Source organism: Apostichopus japonicus, chromosome 7 (assembly GCF_037975245.1).
Source record: "Apostichopus japonicus isolate 1M-3 chromosome 7, ASM3797524v1, whole genome shotgun sequence".
Taxonomy (NCBI): Eukaryota; Metazoa; Echinodermata; class Holothuroidea; order Aspidochirotida; family Stichopodidae; genus Apostichopus; species Apostichopus japonicus.
In genome coordinates, this window is record NC_092567.1 from 18,398,824 (window position 1) to 18,422,823 (window position 24,000).

Consider the following 24,000-nt stretch of genomic DNA (forward strand, 5'->3'; position numbering starts at 1 on the left):
AAAAATGCAAGGAGGCTCGTTAAGCTCTTATGGTTCACTCTATAAAATTGTGGTATAAAATTGAGATGACGAAAAAAGCAAATATTTTTAATGTGTGGACTAATTTGTCAGAAGTATGTGGAGACTGACAGAGGTATTCAATAATGTTAAGGCTCCCACTAAAGTAATTATCAACTTGACCTAAATAGTTAACAGAACAAACTCCATAAATGCCATCTGTGCACTTTTTAGGGGGTTGGGGTGGGGTGTTCATTAATCATCTTAGGTGGATAAATCATTGTGTCTTTTCTTTTCATAGGAATCCAAAATTTATTCCAAGATGCTATTTATTGGTTTGCTTTATTGAGAGCTTTCATACTTTTACCAATGGCTCCTTCCCTCATATCCATAGCCTAAACTTCCTGTCTAACAACACCTCCACCCCACCCATCCGTGCTCCTGTAACCTTACCCTCAAACCTGATATCCATCCAGGACCCAACCTCCTCCTCTTGACTTTTCCCCAGACCTGTCCAATCTCCACATCACTAAATGCGCGCAGTAAAAGCGCAAACCAACCACTCGGATGCTGTCATCTGAACACTGTGCATCGAGGGTTGATTAGCCGTTCTATTTTTTAATCTTATGCACCACTTTTGAAGTAGCAAAAGATATATGACATGAAAGCGTATAACGTCCGTGTCAAGCTTGGTTGGATTTGGTAACCTTGGTTACCACACATGAGCGTTAACGATCACGCACAATCGTAGTGCCCGTGTAACAGGGTTTGCCTTTTCGGTTCACTATAGAAAAGTGTTGTCCATGGCAACAAACTTGCCGTCGATGACATGCACGCAAACTGCAGTATATATTTACGTAACGTGTATTAGTACGGTTTGCACATACTGTACAAACACACACACTACTGCTGACCAAGTTGCCGCACGAGCTACGGTGACTGCTCGTTCATCTTTAATAAGCTCTTCCACAATTCAAAAAACCACAGTAAATGTAACGACATATACAGTTAAGTAGGCAGTCATCAAAAGGTGCACGTGGAGGAGAAACTTTCCAGTTGTTCTCGCCCTTGGTAGAAATATGGCCCGTAGTACTTTGACCGTCGCAGCTGTGCTTTTGATTTTCTTGGCTGTGTGCGAGGTCGCCAACTCAACAACGATGGAGTCAACCGTCCGGTCAGCTTTTCAGTCAGTGACAACAAATGTATCGTTAACAGATCACACAACCCTTTCATCACATGAGAGTGAACACCACGACGATGTCCATGCACCAAACAGCAGAGTCATTGCTTTCATTTTCGGATGTTGTGTTTGCGGTGGTAAGTGAACGATGCTGATGGGCCAAACATTTTGATAAGTGTTGGTTAGCATTAGTTAGTACCTACCTAGGCTATATAAGCCTCCGTTATGCTACAGTAGCCTAACGTTTTGTGTTTAGTTGAAAATATTGTAACTTGTACAACTGGAGTATCACTACTTGGTTACTAGTAGTATCATGTTGCAATAAGTTTGAAAATGAAATGATTTTACCATATTGTAAAGTAGACCTAGCCTAGGCCTAGATCTAAACTTTAGTTAGTCCTAATGCGTTAAGCTGACTCTCAAATCATATGAAGTTTTGACTTTTGGTGTGAAACTGAAGTGAAAAGGCTAAATTAGTACCTCATTAGGCCCAGGTCTCTCAACATAATTTTCACAAAACATAATGTTGATTAGCATATGCCTAGCCAATGGCATTTGTAAAATCTTCAACAAAGAATCACTGAAATATCAAGTTTTCTGTGTAAGGCCTAGTCAAGTGAGGGGTGCACTGTGTTGCTTAAGTTAAGTAGGCCTCAGCTAAGCTCAATTGTAATTTGTGTACAACATAAAGAATTAAATATGTAGACACAGCCTCTCCCAAAATTAATCTGTCTGGACCGGCCTTTTCATATTTTTGTAGGCTTTTTGGCCTACAAAGGGCCATATTTGTAACTCTCTACTCTAAATGTGTTACATGTGGAATTTCATATGCATTCCACTCACTGACATGGACATTTGTACTAAGATTGCCAAAAGTTTCTTTACAAAGATGGAAAATATATAGCTTTGCATTTGGGGAATGCATTCAAGAAGTGATATAATTCAGTAGGCAATGACTAAACGTTGCCAGCTCTAAATCTTTCAGAGTGCGATATAGAGAATTTAAGTCACATATTTACTGTCACACTGGTGAAAAGGTTATATTCAAAAATGAAGAAAAAAAATGTTGCCTTTCCATTGACAGTTGTCCTGAAACTTCAATAGTAGTCCAAATGGTACATTAAAAAACAACTATTGGAAGGCATAGGATATTTGTGCTCACTTTCCAATAGCAAGCTCTAGTCTAAAGTAATATATCACTTAGGCACTCACGTTTTTCACTACTTTTCAATCTCCTACAGCTTTGGCGAGGACATTGTTGATGAAATTGCCAATCCCATACACAGTTCTCCTGATGGTTCTGGGTGGAATCCTAGGCGCTGTTGCCAGTCTTGAGTCGGGAGTTGCTGATTACACTGTTGCTGTTGTCAATATGGATCCTCACCTCATGTTGCATATCTTTCTACCAGTCCTGATCTTTGAATCTGCTTTTGCTATGGATGTTCATACTTTCATGAAGTCGTTTGCTCAGGTAAGAATTTAGTGTGGTTAAGGTTTAAGTATGGTAATTCTGAAAAAACTGAATAAGTAAGAATTATTTTACTTGAAGCATTCAATAAAAGACTTAGGAGACAACGTAAGTCTCACATATAATCTCACTAAAATGATGTGCTCAGATCACCAGCCTAACTTTCCCTTTCTTTTTCTTTTTATTTATTGATTTATTTATTGATTGATTGATTGATTAATTTATTTATTGATTTATTTATTGATTGATTGATTGATTTATTTATTTATATATTTATTTATTTTATTTTTTTTTTTTTTTTTTTTTTTTTTTATTTCGTTTTTTTCCCCTCTCATTAGCAATTTTATGTTAAACTTTCTTCTTTATAGGTTTGCATATTGGCTGTGTGTGGGCTGATTGTGGCAGCAGTTATGACGGCAGTGGTTGCAAAGTTTGTCTTCCAGACATATAACTGGGAATTCCCTGAGTCTATGATGTTTGGTGCGGTTGTGAGCGCTACAGATCCAGTGGCGGTAGTGGCCCTTCTGAAAGACCTCGGTAAGCCAACATTGTGAAATGAGATTATAACCAATTTATTCAAGTCACCTTATATATATAATAATAATAATAAATAAGTTCTTAATATAGCGCCAAATAGCAAAAGGCCTCTAGGCGCTTTACAAAACCTAAAAAAGTAATAATAATAAAAAGACAGAGAAATCAAAGGAATAAAAAGTCTAGAAAACACATAAACGAGAATTAAACAGTAGGTAAAATACAAACACAAAAAGCTAAAAACAAGAGAAGACTATGAAACAAAACAAAGGATAAGCACATAAAATAGAGTTGTACAAAAGTAAAAGTCTAGATAAAAACACAAGTATATAAAAGTGACAAAATCACGTTGAGAAACTAAAAGGATGTGTTTTTAAAATTTTCTTAAATATGGCGAGAGATTTGGCAGTCTTTATGTCGTGTGGTAGGTCGTTCCAAAGCTTCGGTGCAGTGACCGAGAAAGCGCGATCTCCGTAGTTCTTGGTTGAGACGGTTTTCGGGACCACAACGAGTGCCGTCCGAAATATAGTCTCACAAAATTGTTATTATGATCTCGATGGCCCATACATTTTGATGGATCATTTTCAGTTGTATTAATTTACTTTTATTAGCTGTTTAGCAGTATAAACCAGTATTCATTTCCACACAGACATATTAATTGTATAATTTAACAATGTTTGCAGTTTTCCATGCAAATGTTACATAAACTATTTCTATTCTGCTACAAAAAAAACCTTCCAGTTATGAAACTGTTTACTAGTATATCACTGAAATCTATAATTGTGTACTACACCAAATTTAATTGTGTGACCTAGTAATGATCCATGGTGATCCATGTCAGTACTGTATCATATCAAAGATACAGTAGTTACAATTAATAGCTGCTTATTCACATTTATAATTGCCTAATTTTAACTTAATGTGTAGGATTAGCTCAGAGATTGAGAACCCAAAAGTAAATTATCAAATGAAGTTTCTCAATTTCCTTTTCAAATTATTTTTTGCCTCTTTACAACAACGACAGCATATGTAATTGAAAATCCTGCCGGAAGTGCACAAGTTCTTATAACTGAAGTAATCATTCGATCCATTATTATTGAACATAAGAAAAAACACATATGTGGCATATAGACACTCATCATTTCTCAAAAACACTATGCAAAGGTGAGTCACAGTCAGGCGCATAGCCCCCCCCCCCCCCCTTTAGCATATTTTGTTTATGATATCGCTAGTAATTTAAAATAGAAACTGCTTAGATGCAACTTACAAGGCCTGGGAAGTGTCATTTCCAGCAATCTGGGAGGCAAATTTTTCTTGTGCTCTTTACACCAACCCATGGTGGCGCTATGGTTAGATAGTTTGCCTACAGGCTTCGCCACTCCCTTGGCAAATTCCTCTCTATGCACCTGGTCACAGTTAATCTGCATTGATTCCTGTCTACAACCTTTGGTACCTAGATGTACTGTCGTTGTGTTGATGAATCCAACGTTGTCTTAAAACAAAGTCTTACAAATTATGTGTCTTTGTTGAACAGGAGCCTCCAAGCAACTGGGAACTCTCATCGAAGGCGAATCTCTTCTGAATGACGGATGCTCAATCGTGGTCTTTGAAATCTTCAAGAACATCGCCATTCTCGACGACGGCGAAGCCACAAGTGAGACTAAAACAATTTAAAGCCTTTTCAGTTTATTAAATTTCTACAAAGTTACGTTTTGTAATAATTTATTTAATAACCTTTTAAATTATTCTTTTTTAGGAAAATCTCATTCATGTAGATGATAAAATCTTGCTGTTGTAAAAACTTAGCTTTTGCAAAAACTAGATTTTGCAAAAGTTGAGACAAAGAAGAGCAAGTTTCTGTACATAACTTACCACTTTTTTTTTTTTTAAATAAAAATCAAGACAAAAAGTTCCAAGTTTCAGTCTGTGAAAGCAAATAATGAACAAAAAGTGAAACGAAAAGCTTCATTTCTACTAAGGTCACTTGTTAAAATTTCTGCTTTTTGTTTTTAAATTATTTCTTTGTTCAAACTTTTTAAAGTCAGGTGGAAGAGTCAAAAGACACATTATAATTAAGCACTCCTTGTTTTAAATCCAAACATAATGCTTTTAACTTTTTGGCTTTAAAGCTGAGAAAAGTAAAACTGCCAGCAACAAGAATTTCAATCTTGTCTGTCGTCGACTCAAAGACATCTTGTTTCATTGTCAGTCTCCATTCTCGATGTCTTCATCAATTTTGTGAAAGCTGCCTTGGGAGGACCGCTCCTTGGTCTTCTGTTCGGTAAGATCACCATCTGGTGGCTCTCCTACATCTTCAACGACGCCCTGGTGGAGATCACCATCACACTGGCATCAACCTACCTGACCTTTTACTGCGGTGAAGCATTTCGGTGAGTATCACAAAGCAGTGGCGGAGAGTCCATACAGTCAGGGGGGGGGGGGGCCAGATGCCCCCTGGCGGACTCTGATGGACTGCTGGCGCCCTTTTCAGCTCTTTACCACTTTTTACTTATTCGCAATTATTGACTTTTTTATTGCGCTCTCATCTACCTATTGACATTTGTCACATTATCTGCAAGGCCCAGAAAGGGTCATTTCCGGCGATCTAGTGAGTATCTTTACTCAAAAAATTTCGGCACACTCCGCGCCAACCTGTGGTGGCGCTCATGGGCGGCGATCCTGGGGGGCGATCCTGGGGGGGAAGGGGGGATATATCCCCCCCATGAAAATGGGTGGAGGGGATGTAATACACCATATCCCCCCACCAAATGCCAAGGATAAGAATATTTTCATGCCTAAATTTATGCATCATGATCGTGAATTTACAGCTCTTTTTTAGCTTCATTTCTCGCCTACCATAAACGCAGTGCGATCTTTTCAAATAAACCGTCTTTATAAAGCAAGAATAGTTGACTGTTGGCTTCATTGGCCCTATAACAACAAAATGTATTATTGCGCCCACGGTATTGATATAGTACATATATGCACCCTCATAGTATTCATATAGGCCCTATAGTAGGCCTACACACGTACATGTTCCCTCGAACAGCTGAGAATCTCATGTTACCAGGGTAATGCTTAATACACGTTTCACCTGGATGCCCTAGCAATCGGTACCTAAGAATGTAACTATGTGTAATTGTGTATTGTATGTGTATAGGCCTATAATAGCCTGCATGAGGCCATTTTCTTCATGGAATAAAATAAAGAGCTCTCGAACATTCTAACGTAGTGCCTGAAACAAGATTGACAGGGGCAATTTTCCCAAAATAACACCCGAAATTAAACAAAAAAGGATTTTGGATCCTGATTATGAGATATTTCGGACATGATATCCTTATTTTAAAGTTGGGTATATGCCGCTTGGAAACCTCGGGAAGTGCCGTTTCCGGCCATCTAGAGGGTTTGTAAATCCCAAAATTTTCTTGTACGCTTCGCGCCAACGCATGGTGGCACTACGCTTAGATAGTCAACAAGGTCATATCCCCCCCACTCGGAAGTACAGATCGCCGCCCATGGTGGCGCTCCGCTTAGATAGTGTGGAAAGCACCCCTACATACCATTCCTGCCCCCCCTGACCGATACCCCTAGCTCCACCACTGTCACAAAGGCTAGCCTCGGGAATGCAGGGAAGGGGATTTTTTCACTGCGTAACCAACAGTGATCGGTAATAATTGTTTTTGTATATTTACAGTAGATTGTAATGCAAAAAACAGCTGAATGTAAAGGTTTGTTCACCTTTTACAACCCTACTGATAAAACTTTAATTTTTTACTTAATTAAGTTCAGTGCTATGGTGGAGTGTTATGAAGTTTTGTCATTAGTGAGAACTAAATCTTAAGATCTGGAAGGTCATGGAGTCAAGCCCCAGCTAGCTAAAAGTAAAGAATGCTTTTCCATCCAGGAACAATTCTCTGTTTTCTCTTAAGATATAGCCAATTTCAAAAAAATTCTAATGACAGAAGAGTTTTCCTTTATCATGTTAAATGTTTAAAGGGTGTGAACTCGTGCAAAAAGAAACTTCTAATGCCAGTAATCTGACCTAGTTTCGAATGAGGTGTAACAGAGGTGTTAAACACCACCATCGATCCCAGAAAATACGCACACAGCTTGCTACCTTCGGTATTTAGACACTAGTGTACAGTCAGTACATACAGCTGCGGTCACACCCAACAGCACAGTGTATTAACGATACAGCGATGGACATCTCAGGTCCAGCTGAAGATAACAAAGTATCACGTTTCATTACTGTCTGCATTTTGTTGCGACAAGCAGAAAACTGCACTTTCAAGCAACGGAAAGTTAACAAGTTTTCATAGCGAGGCACGCGGTTTTGGGGCGAGTCTTCAATGCCTTTTAACCTATTCCTCTTCTTCCAGTTGTTCTGGAGTCATCGCTGTGGTGGTTCTTGGCCTCATCGTTAATTCTGAAAAGACAGCCATCAGTCCAGAGGTAGAGGTCTTCTTACACCGGTAAGTTCGTCTGTGAAGTAGGCCTACTCTTTATTGTCTAGATACCCTTGGAAGCAATTCATGTGTGGAAATGTAGCCATCCATTACTTGACAATATTCACTTTCTGCCACATGGGATCAGTGAAAATTTATCGCTATATGTTGGACCAGCCATAGATATTTCTGCATATCCAATTAGCAGATGAGGCAATTGCCTAGGGAGCACCCAAGGTCAAGGGCCTTCCTGGAACCATTCCATGCAAGACATATGACATGATATGAAAAGTTGCCGAAGATGTTTAAGGTTATTAACTTCCGACCGTAGAGCTAACACAAATTTGTTTTTTTTATTGATATCTGAATTTTTCTTTCAATGGATTTCATCTTAGGTTCTGGGAGATGCTGGCCTATCTTGCAAACACTCTCATCTTCATGCTAGTTGGAGTTCTCATCGTTGACAAGGCGCTGGCCAATGTGGACGCCATCGATTGGTTTTATGTCATAGCTCTCTATGTGGGAATCAACACCATCAGGTCGGTCATGTAGAGGTTGCGTTACTTATTCAGTTTAAATCATGAATCTGGCTAATTTGAATCAACTTCAAGACTACACATTTGCATGGGGTTTTGCATTGAAGGGGCTTGGGGTGGGGGGTGGGGGAGCTCTCCTGATGAAAGAGGAGTGTATAATTTTAAAATCACTCATCACAGACCACAGTGCTGGCAGTAGTGGTTGTAGTTACACTGCAGTGGGAAGGTTATGTTCTCAAGTATGACATGATATGCATCAACCACTTGGGTTCAAGGAAGATGGCTATTCACTCTGGACCATAGTAGTAGTAAGTTGAGTCTCGTCTATCCGACATGCTCAGTGATTAACCTCCGCCACGTACCACGATCTTGCGCAAGGTGTATTGCTTCCTCGAAATTGTTAATGTTAACGTCGTTAAATTGCGACTTTATTTTTCCAAGCAAGGTAGTCACAGGCCTTCCTACTGGTTTAGTAGTATGTCTCAATGCTTCTCTTAAAGCAACCTTTGCTCCACTCTGGACCATGTACATTATATTATCATGTAACACAGCTTTAATTCTTCCCAATACAGATTCTTTGTCATAGCAATGTTCAGTCCAATTCTGAGAAAGCTCGGCTACGGTCTATCCTGGAGAAATGCAGTCGTCCTGACATGGGGTGGCCTGAGAGGAGCTGTGGGACTGGCCATGGCCCTGATCGTCGTGCAGACCAAAGAGATCAACTTTGCAACCATCGGCAGTAAGGTGCTCTTCCACACCAGCGGCATTGTGGTGCTAACCCTCTTGGTGAATGCTACTACCATCAAAAGCCTCCTTTCCATCCTAGGTAAGAATTTCATCTCAAGAAAGGGACCGACCATGACCGATGACCACAAGCACGTAAAAGAAAATACAGTTTAAAGTTATTAAGAACTAGAATATTACATCTTGCAATATTGCTTCTGAATTCCTTACTATCGCAATCAATAAGGAATACAGGAACAATATTTAGTTAGGAACCAGTTGTCGTTGTTAGAGAGGGGATTATACCAGTTACCAGGTGAATGCACCATTTTTGAGTCCAGAAGGGGTTCTCTCTAGCCCCAATACGAGACAAAGAACTCATCTTTTTAATGGGTGGAGTCTTCTGTTGAAATTATGATTGGAATTGTATCAACGTCTAACTGACTCTTTTGATTTTGTGGAGTAAACCCGAGAACCTTTGTGTAAAGGTGACAACCCAGAAGTTTTGGAAAGGAAATGTTAAATATCTATTTCCAAGAATCTACTATATGGGGAAAAGGGTGTAAATTTAACAGTAGATATAGATTTTAGTATTATTATGATAGATAGAATTTAAAATGAAATCTAAGCATCTTTGCAGTGAACTTTGCATTTAATTCCTATAAATAGAACTTCGAGACACTCTATGTTCCTCGTCATTTGTCAGAAATAAAGTTTCTCCTGGACTTCCCTTTTAAGAAGCTTTTACGAGTGAAAACAAAATGCCAGGTAGCTTATCGATTGTTAAAAAAGTCAGGCGTTCTTCTTGAAAGCTTTATCCAACATTACAGTAGCTGTAAATTTTCCCTGCCTCATTTTATTCATACATAAAACGTGACAATAGAAAGTCCTTTTCCTTAATGAGTCTACCCCCCCCCCTCCCCCCGACTCCAGTTGTACTTCTATATGAAGAACAAAAAATCAAAAACATTCTGACAAAGTAGCAACCACTTCCTACCCAGACAATAGAAACCGCTCTGTCTCCAAAATCCTCAATACTTAGAAATTCCTCCCCTTTAGAAATCCCTAATTGGCTCTTTAGTTCTGACCTTGGGTATGTTTATGGCTTCTTTACAATGTGATTACGTAAGACTTCACTTACCATCAACTCCTTGACTGAACAATAGACAACTTTCCCAAGAAAGAAAAAAAAGTGTCTATTCTATAAAAACAATCTTATTATCCCCCGTAGGACCTGTCGCGAGGTCGACCAGCGTTTAAAATCCTTTTGATTTGACAATTAATAAATGTTATGTTTTGTTTTTCTCGTTATTATTAATCTGTACAGGCATGAGTGATATCTCCATCCCCAAGAGGTTAGCCATGGCCAGCGCTGTAAGACGAGTAGAACAAGGGCAGACTAGGAACTTTGCCATGCTGAAAGCGGATAGGTTCTTGGCGGATGCCGATTGGTCGATCGCCGAGCGTGCTTGCATGATTCACGATCCATACCAGACTAGTAGTGACAACGTAAGTGTCGGGAAAAAAATGTTATTGAAGAGAGAAGATTTTTGACAAAAGACGGAAACCGTTTTTTTTTATCGCAAAATTACAGGTTTATTTCGTAAAAATTCATTTCAGCTGCCGATCAACGTACGTTTGGTCCATAAATGCATTTTAAATAAGCCATAGTTTGGTCTGGAAAGGGTTTGGTTTAGAAAACATATGGTTCTGATGTGCCTACACGGAAAATGGAATTTGAGGCAGCGTTGTCCTTTTTTTTCTTTAAATCACTTTGAAATTCCTATGTTTGTATTTGAATGACCAGTATGGATGGTAAAAAACTTATATCTCTCATGACACATCCCCCCTACTTTTGCTAGTTGGGTTTGTACTGGTGAACAACCTCTCTGATGTAAGCTTTCATTGCCATGTAGGTAAATTTTCAGCAGTATTCATTGTAAAAGAAACTATATTTATTTTTTTAAATTTTTTTGGTTTCATCATCAGATGGGAGAAGATGACTTAGGGATCATAGAACAACCAGTCAGTAAATGCCCAAACTGCTCCTTGTTAGTGCCAAACGAACCGACTCAAAAGGAATATGCCGATATGCTTGAAGAATCCAGACACAGAATGCTAAAAGCTATCAAGGTTTGTTATCTTTCGTGGTGTGAATGTGTTCTAGGAATATTTAAGTATGTTCGGATATATTTCGGTACAAAAGTCCGATACAGTCGTCGTACAGCTCTTAAATTGCCAGCCTGGATGGTTCCCTCCAACGTTGCCAAATTTCTGGCTCTTCTTTATACTATTTATGCAAACAAACCGATTTATTCTCCTGGTGGCATTGCGCTTACACTAATTGGAAATTAGAAGCCAAACGGCACTATTTCACAGCCTCTGCCACGGCATATTAATTTTTGATATCACTCAAAATGTCTTAGTTCAGTTTTTTAAGGAGAGTAGAGTTTTATTGACTAGCATCTCTATGGCCTTCATATAAGGTCAAGGAGATATTGGAAGGAGTAATTTAAGTTGACATTAATGTTTACAATGGTTCCTGTTTTGTTCCTCGGTCACAGGTCAGTTACTGGAAACAATTTGAACATGGCATGTTGACCCGAGAGGCTGTCCGGATCTTGGTAGGACATGCCGAGAGTGCCGCCGACCTCCCCTTCACCTTCATGAACGTCTCAGAACTTAAGAAGAGCTGGCAGGTTAAAGGATTATACCCGTACATAGTGAGTTATCGTCTCAATCTTTGGGTGACCCGTGGATTTTTATATTTGAGTTTCCGTAAAGACATAAATATCAATATTTTTATGCTCCACAAATTGTATGTTGGGAACAACCACCTCCATTGTGAGCTTGGCAAATTCCAGTCACAATGAGTGGTCTCTTCGGAACACATGGGTACTGCAACTTTGGTCAAATATCAGAGTCAGCAGGAGACGTACCTGCCTCCTACTCAGTTCTGACAATCCATTTTCAAACCAACCTATGAAGGAAAAACAGCCGCACTTCACTTTAAAAACATCACATCACTAACAGTATATATGAACAAAATTAGCATGCCATTTAACGTTACCAGCAAAAATAGTATTCATAATTCGTAGCGTGATTCATTTTAGAGTACCATGAGTTTATTTATAATAAGTCCATTTGTGTTTGTGACTGTCAGTTAAATTTTGAAAGATTTGCAATATTCTTTTAGTATGGTTGACAACGAGTGTCATATTGCAAATCTACAGGTCTGCAAGTTGGTGTTAATTCCAACTAACCGGCAAAAAGAAAAGAATGTTATACCGGTCACGATAGTAGTATCAAAGTTCAACCAATCAACATAAAGCTTTCTAGAATGTGTCTGACGTTGTCAATTTTCGTAGATATTTTCTATCAGGTATTTTTTTTTAACAGTTTTTTGGAGTGTTAACTTGGTGGTTAACGCCAGTCTTTCAATCATAAGGTCCCCGAGTTTGAGTCACCCCAAGATTAATGTATGTCCTCCAGTTACAGAGTTGTTGACAATTCATAATCATGGACGTTAAATATGAATCTAAGAGACTGACTTCGGTCAGCTTGCGGCTTTGATAAGCCAATGATGGCTTCTTCGCGAGTTCCTGCTTGCAGGAGGATCTAAAATACATACATACATACAGGCATACATACATGAATGAATCCATGTCACACATGACATTCTCATCCACCACTGGGAGTGTTAAAGCTCAGTGGTAAACGCTGGTGCCTTCCAATCATAAGGTCCCCAGTTCGAGTCACTCCAAGATTAATGTATGTCGTCCAGTTACAGAGTCTTTGACAATTGACAATTCATAATCATGGACTTTAAATATAAATCTAAGAGACTGACTTCGGTCAGCTTGCGGCTTTGATAAGCCAATGATGGCTTCTTCGCGAGTTCCTGCTTGCAGGAGGATCTAAAATACATACATACATACAGGCATACATACATGTTAGTAACATCAGGCTGTCCATTGTATCTTGTCTGTTTAAGTGCAGCATTGTCGTCACCAATATGAGGAAGGCAATAACTGAATTGTCATATTTCAAATAAAAATCTCAGACCCTAAGGCCATCAAAGTTGATTTGAGTCCTGATTGAACACTTATCCTCCATGCAGCTGAATTGTGTTTAGATTTCTGCGCAATAATGTGTATTACCCCATTTGCATATATAGCTTCGGTATAAGTATATTTTTTTTTATTAAGAGTCCACTTTTACAATCTGCTGCTTTTCATCCTCTTCCTCAAGAAATACAAGCTGAAGGAGATGGTGAAAGAGACCGACCCAGACGACCTCCCGGAACCCTCGGGCCTCCGCTTCTTGAAGTTGATGCACAGGGTAGCGAATCACGTGATCCTCGAGATCGTCATGTTTGCTATCATCATCCTGAATCTCGTTCCGATCATCATGGGATTCGTCTACTACGAGGGACACGAAAAATACGACCAATACGAGCCCTTCATCCGCATGTCCAACTTTGGATTCACCGTCGCTTACTTCTTAGAAGCCGTCATTAAGGTGAAAAGAATAAAAGGAATGGGTTTCCAAACGAGAGAGAAATTTGCTAACGAATACATGGCCCATTTTTCATTCAGTTTTTTTATGGACATCTCACTATTCATATCTCAAACTAAGCCAATCAATTTACATTAAGACTACATGTAGATATAAATATTCATAGCTCTTTAATTATTCATAGCCGTACGTTGTTCCGTTCTCAGATCCTCGGTCTAGGGAAGCACTACTTCTTTGATCGCTGGTGTCAGTTTGACCTGATCATCCTGGTCCTATCGGTCATTGACATCATCCTAGATGAGACGGTACATAGCATCGCTTTCTCTCCATCCATCCTCAGGATCACCAGATTGGTCTTCAGGGTCCTCCGAGGTCTCAGAATGTTACGTCTTGTCAAGGTATATATTTTTGGTTTCCCATTTGTAGATCATGTTTGTAAAATTCTTCATTTTTATTGTTTAACATTCCTTTCTTTCTTTTACAACCATATTGACAATTCATAATCATGGACGTTAAATATGAATCTAAGAGACTGACTTCGGTCAGCTAGCGGCTTTGATGAGCCAATGATGGCTTCTTCGCGAGTTCCAGCTTGCAGGAGGATCTAAAATACATACATACATACATATGTATGTCCATAATATTTTATTTTTACATAACTTAGGGTTTTTTCTTTAAGACTCATTCCTTTATCGACCAAATATACAGGTAACACCAGAATGTGACATTTTTTAAGGCAATGTCTAATATTTTTAACCACTGAAATATTTTTCTACCTCCCTATAGGTCATCATCCCGAAACTGATCCAGCTAGTGAATGGACTAATCAACAAGAAGCTGAGTCTCGGATACGACGTTGGTAAGGGGTTCATCATCGGTGCCGAGGAAGTCGGCAAGCTATTGGACAGTATGACCGACAACGCCAACATCAGGAGCGAACTGAAGAAGCAGATAGACTTACTCAGACTGGAAGTGGTCAGGGAACTTGGTAAGAAAGCCTTTCTTAATAGCGTTACCCCCGGGTCCCATGGGTTAGTGCTGCTACTGGGGTGGTTGTCTTAAGGGCTGCAGAAAGGAGACCAAGAACATATGAGAGGAACAGCTCAATTGGCAGATATAGCAAGCGCCTGTGAACGTACGTTCCTACATAGGCACGCATGTACACATTTAGTGTGCGTTAAGGTGCTTGTAATTCGATAAATTTGTTGTTTAGTACTATACCATTTTTAGTATAGTATCAATTTTTGCTCATATGAAGACGTAATTCATCTTTGGTAGGAATCGCAAGAACTGATTTTATTATTCAAAATTTTGTGGAGCAGTTTTGAATGCCCGGGATTCTGTCTCTTTATAAATTCTTACGGTTCCTGTGTGCAAGAAACTGCTATACATCTCTGCACTTGTATATTTTTAATTTGGTCCATTTTTGTATAGCATTTTGCATTTGCGGATAAATTATGCTCCGAACTGGTCTAAAGCTGATCATGATTGTTTCAGCTGTGAGAATTAGAAAGTTCATTCCGCAAAAGTGTCCATTACCTCTAGGTTGCATCCAAAAACCTGCTGTTTGGTCTGAACGGCAGGTTTTTTTCCAGTTGGTTAGCTTAGTGATCAGTACCATCTTTTTGCACCTTAGTTGAGCTCTGTTATGCAACTCATCACACAGCTAGTAGCCAAATCACTATCAGATCAAGGTAGACATGGCAAGGTGTGAACAAATCAACTCTTCCAAACTCATCAATCTTAATTAGTCTGTTTGCAGGAGAGATAAAGTTTAAGTAACTTGAGGTCGAGAGCTGAAAAATGCAACCTATGGTTAATGGACTAATTCTCGTCATGCAGGGTTTTTTTTTTCTGATCTTTCATTTTGGATGTTAACATTATACTTTGGTTAACTATACAGCTGATAGGATGTGTCTTTTGAATAGGTGTGTGTGACCTCCTCATATCCAGTATGTGAGATATGGTCAAGATTGTAACCAGACACTTCATTCTGAAGGATGAGTTGAGATCTTACCAGTAATATTCTGACTTTGCAGCATATCATTGCCCAACTTTTGACACAAAGCGTTAACTCTGTGACGTAGCCCTACCCTTACCCAGAGAGCCCTTCTACCCATCAATTATTGGTTCATATGATGACATCATCATATGACGTCGTCATTAAGTTTGTCATTAAGGCTTGAAATTGATTGCACTACAGGTATGCTGCAGAGAGAACACCCTGGTATTGCAGTATCAGTGAAGACCAGGCAATCCATTCGCAGTGTACTGAACCATTCTCGTGATACCATCAGGGAGCTCCAAGGAGCTGGACTACTGGATGAGATGGAGGCCCACAAACTTGAAAAGGTAAACATATTGGGTGGGGTATCCATCCTGTAGGGAGAGTGAGGGGGTATCCATCCTGTAGGGAGAGTGAGGGGGTATCCATCCTGTAGGGAGAGTGAGGGGGTATCCATCCTGTAGGGAGAGTGAGGGAGGTATCCATTCTGTAGGGAGAGTGAGGGGGTATCCATCCTGTAGGGAGAGTGAGGGGGTATCCATCCTGTAGGGAGAGTGAGGGGGGGTATCCATCCTGTAGGGAGAGTGAGGGGGTATCCATCATGTAGGGAGAGTGAGGGGGGTATCCATCCTGTAAGGAGAGTGAGGGGGGTATCAATCCTGTAGGGAGAGTGAGGGGGGTATCCATCCTGTAGGGAGAGTGAGGGGGGGTATCCATCCTGTAGGGAGAGTGAGGGGGTATCCATCCTGTAGGGAGAGTGAGGGGGGTATCCATCCTGTAGGGAGAGTGAGGGGGGTATCCATCCTGTAGGGAGAGTGAGGGGGTATCCATCCTGTAGGGAGAGTGAGGGGGGTATCCATCCTGTAGGGAGAGTGAGGGGGGTATCCATCCTGTAGGGAGAGTGAGGGGGGTATCCATCCTGTAAGGAGAGTGAGGGGGGTATCAATCCTGTAGGGAGAGTGAGGGGGGTATCCATCCTGTAGGGAGAGTGAGGGGGGGTATCCATCCTGTAGGGAGAGTGAGGGGGTATCCATCCTGTAGGGAGAGTGAGGGGGGGTATCCATCCTGTAGGGAGAGTGAGGGGGTATCCATCCTGTAGGGAGAGTGAGGGGGGTATGTAGGGAGGGGGAGGCCAATTGGCTAAGGCGTCGGACTCGTGATCCAAGGATTCCTGGTTCGGTTCCTGCCTAGTTCATTACGTTGTGGCTTTGGGCAAGATGCTTTACCTCACTTGCCTCTCTCCACCCAGGGGTTAAATTCTACCTGTGAGTTAACTTGTCATTGGGTGCAGTATATAACTGCTGCCGACTGGAGGGATTGTCTCTGGGACAGGTTATCATTGACCAGGGGTAATATAACGTCTGTAATGCGCTTTGAGACCTATCGCTAGTATAAATTCGCTTAAGCGCTATATAAAAAGCAAATATTATTATGATTATTGGGGTCAACAAAAGATTGAGCCATCATGTAGTTGAAGTGACGGATAATCTTCTGCTGTTCATCGACACGAAGAGCTAAAGTCTCGAGTTCCTTTCAGACTATTTAGCTGTTTTGGTATATCTTTCAAAACTTCCCTTGTCTCCTGTAATAGTTTAGAAACTTTTAAATCTCTCGCACAGATGGTCGAGATTAAAATGAAGCGACTGCAGAACGCCCCGGCCAGCATCCCTCCACCGAGACCCGAAGAACTTCTCAAGAACGTAGCGTGGCTATCTGGAGACCAAAGACTCATCAACTTCATTAAGGTGAGATTCTCAATAGAGAGATTCCTGAAGTGACAGTGTACAATGTAAATCTGACTGTGTCCATTTTAAAAGTGGTGTTTGTTTAATATGTCAGTAGATACATAATGCTTCATACTTTGTCGTCACGAATGAAACTTAAAAAAAAATCACCTTTGTTTTTGTTTGTTGGTTTAAGTCAGTAGTCCCACCCTGTGGGTATAATTACCCTGGGAGGGGACGGTGAGAGGTGGGCGTAATGAGCCTTTTTTTGGGGGGGGGAGAGAGGGGGGGCAATGACACTGCTAGTAACAGACATAAAACTGATTGTAGAATCTGAAGGTAGATTCAATGGTTTTCAGGCCGGTTTGTATTTTGTTTATGTGAATTAAGGGATATAATTCAATTGGGAGACTTTAACTGGTAAATGAAACATTTTAGAAATATATCCGAAGATCCGATGCGCTTCCATGATTCAGGTAGGTTTCTCGTGATGATCAATGTTTGTATAGTTAGCTGAACATAGTGGGCAACCGGAAGAGAGTGCATCTGTGGAAGCCGTTCCAAGAAGGTTAGGAACCACTGGTTCTATTGATATTATTCTATATTAATTTTCATTCAAAGCTTCTTCGTCTCAACTGTTCTCTTTCATAAACATTGTTGTCTTCATAATTGGTTATCATGTAATCCAATTACTACTTGAAATGGAACTAATTGATAAATGTCATATGCAAATTCCAAAACAGTAAATGTTGAGCTCTTCCTATGCCCGAAAATTCTGGTCCCTGGATTCATTGATACGTATTATTCATTTACTGATCATAATTATTTACATGTAATTAAATTGTTGTTAATTTAATGGAATATGTTGAGTCCAAACAGAAGTGTGAACATTCTTCCTTATAAATGCATAAATATCTCTTCCTCTGGAACTGTTTTTAGATGTTTAATTGGGAAGTAGATATTAATTAATTGTAGTTAATTACCAAGAGAAAGGGTTATTTCAAAGCAAATATTGTTAATCTTTCTTTTTTTTTCTTTAAACGTTTCTTTTCCAGGCCAGAGCAGAGTTATTACACTATGATTATAACGAGATCATCATCCAGGAAGGCGACCAACCTAACGGTATCTATCTCATCGTATCCGGAATGGTCAGGGTAAGTATCATGCTCATTGTTCTAAGTGACTCTCTTAAAATCTTCGTTCTCACTCGCTCGTTAACTATTTTCATGCTAACGACTTAAATATTTCCCTTCTCTTTCGTTGCTACTATATTCATCATAGTGAAGAAACGGTGTAGCGGTTTAGAATTTACCTTCACAATCACGAGGGTCCCGGTCTGTAAACCACCCCCAGGGACCAGATTTTCTGGACCTTTTCAAAAATTTCTGCTTTGCGGTGTTGTGTCAAAGTAGAGTCTGCCATGAATTTTGGTATTACTTGTTTGAGAATTGGGGTTTTGTCCTGTAGCAAAACAACTTTGTCCACCATATACATAGCTGCACTGCAGGGATATGATGTGAGAATATGGTGGTCAGATGACGAAGTACACTCTCGTCCACGGGACGTGGCCTTTAAAGGGTGTGAAGACTCGCACATAAAGAAACGTCCCATGCCGGTAATCTGACCTAGTTTCAAATGAGGTGTAACAGAAATGTTAGACACCACCATCGATCCAAGAAAATACACACACAGCTTGCTACCTTCGGTAATTAGACACTAGTGTACAGTCAATACATACAGCTAAGGTCAATACCCACAACACAGTGTATATAGCAGCGTGGACATCTCAGGTCTAGATAAAAGATAACAAGGTATCACGTTTCATTACTGCCTGCATTTTGTAGCGACACGAAAAAAACGTCATTTGCAAGCAACGGAAAGTTAACTTTTTCAGAGCGCGACACGCGGTTTGGGGCGAGTCTTCAATGCCTTTAACTGGCAGTCCTGGGAGCAGTACACCATTTACACACCTTGCCTTGAAATACTCTTAAACACTCATTGAGAAAGATAAGACTTGATAAAAGTCAATGTCGATCTATGATCCCACATGCTGTCTTGAGATCAAAATGAGAAACTTTTTCTAAACCTATTTTCTCTTTTCTTCATTCCCAGCTGAAGGGAACTGGCGAACACCTGGACCACGAGATCAACAGATGCTCCATCTCCACCAACACCGAAGACGTCTTTGAGGATTATCTCTCTGTGGGCAATGTCATTGGGGAGATGGGAGTCCTGACAGGGCGCCCTCGTAACGCGACAGTCTCTTGTGAAACGACAGTCATGGTAAGAATCCGGCTAAGGTCGCTGTATCATCAAAGATGACTGGCGTTAATTTGTTCTGGCATTTTAAACGGATCTAAGTTAATCCTTTTGTAAAACTGATGAGGGTAAACTTTTAATTTATTTCCTTCTTTTGAACAAACACAGCCTCATAAAATGATCTTCTGTAATATGGCCTCCTTCCATATAGATTGCTTTGGTGGTTAAGGCAATGGACTTGGGATCTAATGTTTGCAGGTTGAAGTCCTAACCAGATCATTACGTTGTGTCAGTTAAGTTAGGCAAGGCCCTTTATCTCCATTGCCTCTCCTCACCCAGGTGTATAAATGGGGACTTGTGAGGTCACTTGTAAATACAGTCCTGTGCACCAGTCTGTGGTTGCACCCTATGGGAATTCCCCCAGGGGACACGTAGATTTGGTGCACCGTGGTACCTACCCTAATGTCATATTTTGGCATTGCTGCACAAGATTCATCCACAATTAAGTTAGTTAAAGATTGCCCCGAAATTGTCAATATTTCCCAATGGCTTAAAAATTATCAGAGTGACTCTCCAGGAGTATGTGACCTTCCAAATAGTTCCCACAGGATTGCTACAGTTTTGTTAGTGCTGTTAAATGCTGTGACTGAGATTGGCAATAAAGTGTTTGTTGAAGGTTTCAACGTACGTGACATTTTGTCTTTTTGCAGATTTAATTTCCCCAGAATGTTTTTGGTCAGTTCTTGTATATTTTTATTAATATTGTTTGTATCTTTGATCATTTTCATTGTATGTTTAATTCATACCAGGTCTACTACATCAACCTGGACGACATGCAGATTGCACTTGATACCTTCACACTGGAACCGTCTCTCGAATCCAGGTTGTGGCATGTCGTCGCCATCAGGGTGGCGACTCCTCTGCTGTTGCAACAGATATCATACCAGGTAACTCAACCATTAATAGAACCATGGATGCTATAAAGTCCAGGTGGGATCTCCTGCCTATGGTTCCATATCATAGGTATAATACATTGGTACCAATATGTATCCAACAGATATCATACCAGGTAACTGGATCGTTAATAGAACCATGGTCATGCTATAAAGTCCAGGTGGGATCTCCTGCCTAGGTTCCATATCATAGTACAATACATTGGTACCAATATGTATCCAACAGATATCATACCAGGTAACCCGATCATTAATAGAACCATGGTCATGCTGTAAGGTCCAGGTGGGATCTCCTGCCTAGGTTCCATATCATAGGTACAATACATTGGTACCAATATGTATCCAACAGATATCATACCAGGTAACTCGACCATTAATAGAACCATGGTCATGCTCTAAAGTCCAGGTGGGATCTCCTGCCTAGGTTCCATATCATAGGTACAATACATTGGTACCAATATGTATCCAACAGATATCATACCAGGTAACTGGATCGTTAATAGAACCATGGTCATGCTCTAAAGTCCAGGTGGGATCTCCTGCCTAGGTTCCATATCATAGGTACAATACATTGGTACCAATATGTATCCAACAGATATCATACCAGGTAACTGGATCGTTAATAGAACCATGGTCATGCTCTAAAGTCCAGGTGGGATCTCCTGCCTAGGTTCCATATCATAGGTACAATACATTGGTACCAATATGTATCCAACAGATATCATACCAGGTAACTGGATCGTTAATAGAACCATGGTCATGCTCTAAAGTCCAGGTGGGATCTCCTGCCTAGGTTCCATACCATAGGTACAGTACATAGGTACCAACATGTGACGAACAAATATCATACCAGGTAACTTGACCATTAATAGAACCATGGTCATGCTATAAGGTCCAGGTGGGATCTCCTGCCTAGGTTCCATATCATAGGTATAATACATTGGTACCAATATGTATCCAACAGATATCATACCAGGTAACTGGATCATTAATAGAACCATGGTCATGCTATAAAGTCCAGGTGGGATCTCCTGCCTATGGTTCCATATCATAGGTACAATACATTGGTACCAATATGTATCCAACAGATATCATACCAGGTAACCCAATCATTAATAGAACCATGGTCATGCTATAAAGTCCAGGTGGGATCTCCTGCCTATGGTTCCATATACATTACATTGGTACCAATATGTATCCATCAGATATCATACCAGGTAACCCAATCATTAATAGAACCATGGTCATGCTATAAAGTCCAGGTGGGATCTCCTGCCTATGGTTCCATATCATAGGTACAATACATTGGTACCAATATGTATCCAATATACCAGGTAACCCACTCATACATAGAACCATGATCATTCCAACTATTTGAGTTTTATTTTTCCATCTCGTTAGGGTTGGACTCAAGAGAAAGTGAAGCTCCACCTGGAGAAGGGATATCTACCAAGCCTCTCTGGGAAGGACAAGAGCTTTGATATCGATTATACCATGGAAGATGTGATACTCATCCAGGTGAGGTGATGATAGTTTGGAAGATAGTGATGATATTATTTAGCTATGATACTGATCCATCTTTATCAATGATACTGTAAATTTGGGATATTGATGATAGCATGCAAGGTTTTTTGATTGATTTATTGTGGTTATTTGATAATATACTGTAGAGGAATATTGAAGAAGACAGCATTAAGGTTGTGATACTTCGTCTAGACTATCTGTTCAGAGCCACGGTCACTGTTTGGGCAGCAAAGGATTTTCAATAGGTTGCGAAAGTGTTCAGAAATAGTGGAAAAACTTGTTAAAACATACCTGAAGTTGGTGATATTAGTCACATTGGCCCAGGCTGTATACCAGTCTAATGGATGGAGTGTAGCAAGGAAGCAGAGGCATATTCTAGCAGCATTGTAAATTACTTTTCTTGGGTGGGGGGGGGGGGGGTTGGTTGAAGGGTCATGGCCGAAATTTAGGCTGGGTGTTGGCCTAAAAATGTTGGGAACCACTGATTTAGATCAGTGGAGAACATAGTGCTAACAAGTGGTAAAATTTACGTAATACTATAAATGAGGTAGTGTGTACCAAAGGTGAAACTTCATACTGTGGCTGAGGTGATATTCAAACCAGGCGAACTTGATGATACAAATCAGGCGCTTATTCAGTGTTCGATCCAATTTTTGTTTGTATATAAGGGGGATAGAATGCAAAGTAGTTCTATCATTTTGACACTTCTTTGTCATTTGTGTAGTAGGGTTCTTCTATTTAGTACAATCTCTCCATTAATTGGGGGGGGGGGAAGGACAGATTAAGGGACCACATTTCCCCCTTCTCCCCAAATGGTTATGGCCCTGGATAATAAAATTGATAATTTCATCATCATCATCTGTGTTTTATCTAGGGCATGGCCATCAATGCTCATACCAGAGACGAGATTCACAGTCCCTGTGTTATCCCGAGGACGGTGCATCGACTTCTCTTCCCCGGAGATCATCCCCTGGAGCCTCGTCTGTTGGTCGTGTCATCACTTGAAGCCAAAGCAAACACTCTCGACGATAACCTCTCCAGCGCGTCTCTGTCAGTATTGAGCAGGATGTCATTGACTGCTCGCAAGAGGTATGTTTTGTGGTACGTCCATGACCGGAAGTACGTGTGCATGGAAGAGTTATCTTGGACTATTTGCAGAATTAAACCCATTCATCATTTTTCTTAACCCTTGTTAGCATGGTTTAACTCATTTCAGACGTTATAATATATTGTTATCCTCTCATGATGAGTTAACGCCAACATGAAAATATATTTAATATCTTTTACAATTGTTGTATCTTTCTTTATGGTAGAGAAGGCTTTCAACACATGCTAAAATGGTTTAGTCCTAGCCATGTAGATATTATTTGACTGATTTTTAAATAGCATGTTCTGAGCCATGTACGAAAGTCTATTTTTGTGACATAGTTTTCATGCCTTTGTTTGACCAATGTATTCTTAACTGGGGTATTATATCTTTACAGTGGGTTTTACTATTCTCAAATGGGGTAAATAATCTTTCGTAAGTGATACCGTTGAGTTGGGTAAAATATCTTTTAGGTGGGTGCTACCATTCTCACAATATCTTTAGTGTGTTTTATCCCCATCATTTGGTATGGTTTAACCCACTTTTCTTATTTGTCTAATTTAAGCCATTTCTCTAGCATGAGTATAGAGATCAAAAAGCCATCTCACAACTTGCTGGATAATCTGAAGGGCGTGAAGAACCGTATTGCTCCCATGGACGACCTTGGTCATCGACAGATCCGTAGCCCCGCTCCCATGCACACCCTACCACCAAGGAACTTGGAACCGCTGGTCCGTCCAAATAAAGGGACTACAAATGAAAAGCGAAGTGATAGTGAAGAAGAAACTTGAATTTGAATCTTGAATTTTGTGAAATGTTTGAAATTGTCAATGAAAAACTTTTGAAATTTGAAATCAAGAATGTAAATTAGAATTTATACAATATGAATTGGTGCAATTTAAAACAAATCTGGAATATTTAGTGCAATTATGAATTGAGAATTAAATGGTTAAACTTTATCTTTATTTTTGTAGTTTTATATTTTATTTTATTATTTATCTGACAGTACTAATTATTAAGACAGAGAACTCTTCCACATTTATGTCC

At 40.0% G+C, this 24,000-nt stretch overlaps 1 protein-coding gene across 1 annotated transcript; it reads left to right on the forward strand.

Moving 5' to 3' along the window:
* The first annotated feature begins 989 nt into the window (after positions 1–989).
* On the forward strand, positions 990–23,912 carry LOC139969583 (sperm-specific sodium:proton exchanger-like). The gene is made up of 22 exons (XM_071974684.1): positions 990–1,314; positions 2,419–2,648; positions 3,014–3,182; positions 4,714–4,833; positions 5,389–5,569; positions 7,559–7,651; positions 8,020–8,163; positions 8,733–8,986; positions 10,211–10,392; positions 10,873–11,016; positions 11,448–11,606; positions 13,135–13,404; positions 13,608–13,799; positions 14,188–14,389; positions 15,605–15,753; positions 17,026–17,151; positions 18,186–18,284; positions 19,243–19,413; positions 20,199–20,336; positions 21,744–21,860; positions 22,741–22,955; positions 23,519–23,912. The coding sequence occupies exons 1-22, from the start codon at positions 1,077–1,079 to the stop codon at positions 23,742–23,744; spliced, it is 3,819 nt and encodes a 1,272-aa protein (XP_071830785.1). The 5' UTR covers positions 990–1,076; the 3' UTR covers positions 23,745–23,912.
* The last annotated feature ends 88 nt before the right edge of the window (positions 23,913–24,000 follow it).

What these genes read in the sequence shown, in the direction of transcription:
- LOC139969583 (XM_071974684.1), top strand. Translation starts at nt 1,077, where the DNA reads ATGGCCCGTAGTACTTTGACCGTCGCAGCTGTGCTTTTGATTTTCTTG. An exon ending in CGGATGTTGTGTTTGCGGTG is followed by an intron (nt 1,315 to 2,418) that starts GTAAGTGAACGA and finishes AATCTCCTACAG; the next exon opens with CTTTGGCGAGGACATTGTTG. An exon ending in CTTGTGAAACGACAGTCATG is followed by an intron (nt 19,414 to 20,198) that starts GTAAGAATCCGG and finishes AATTCATACCAG; the next exon opens with GTCTACTACATCAACCTGGA.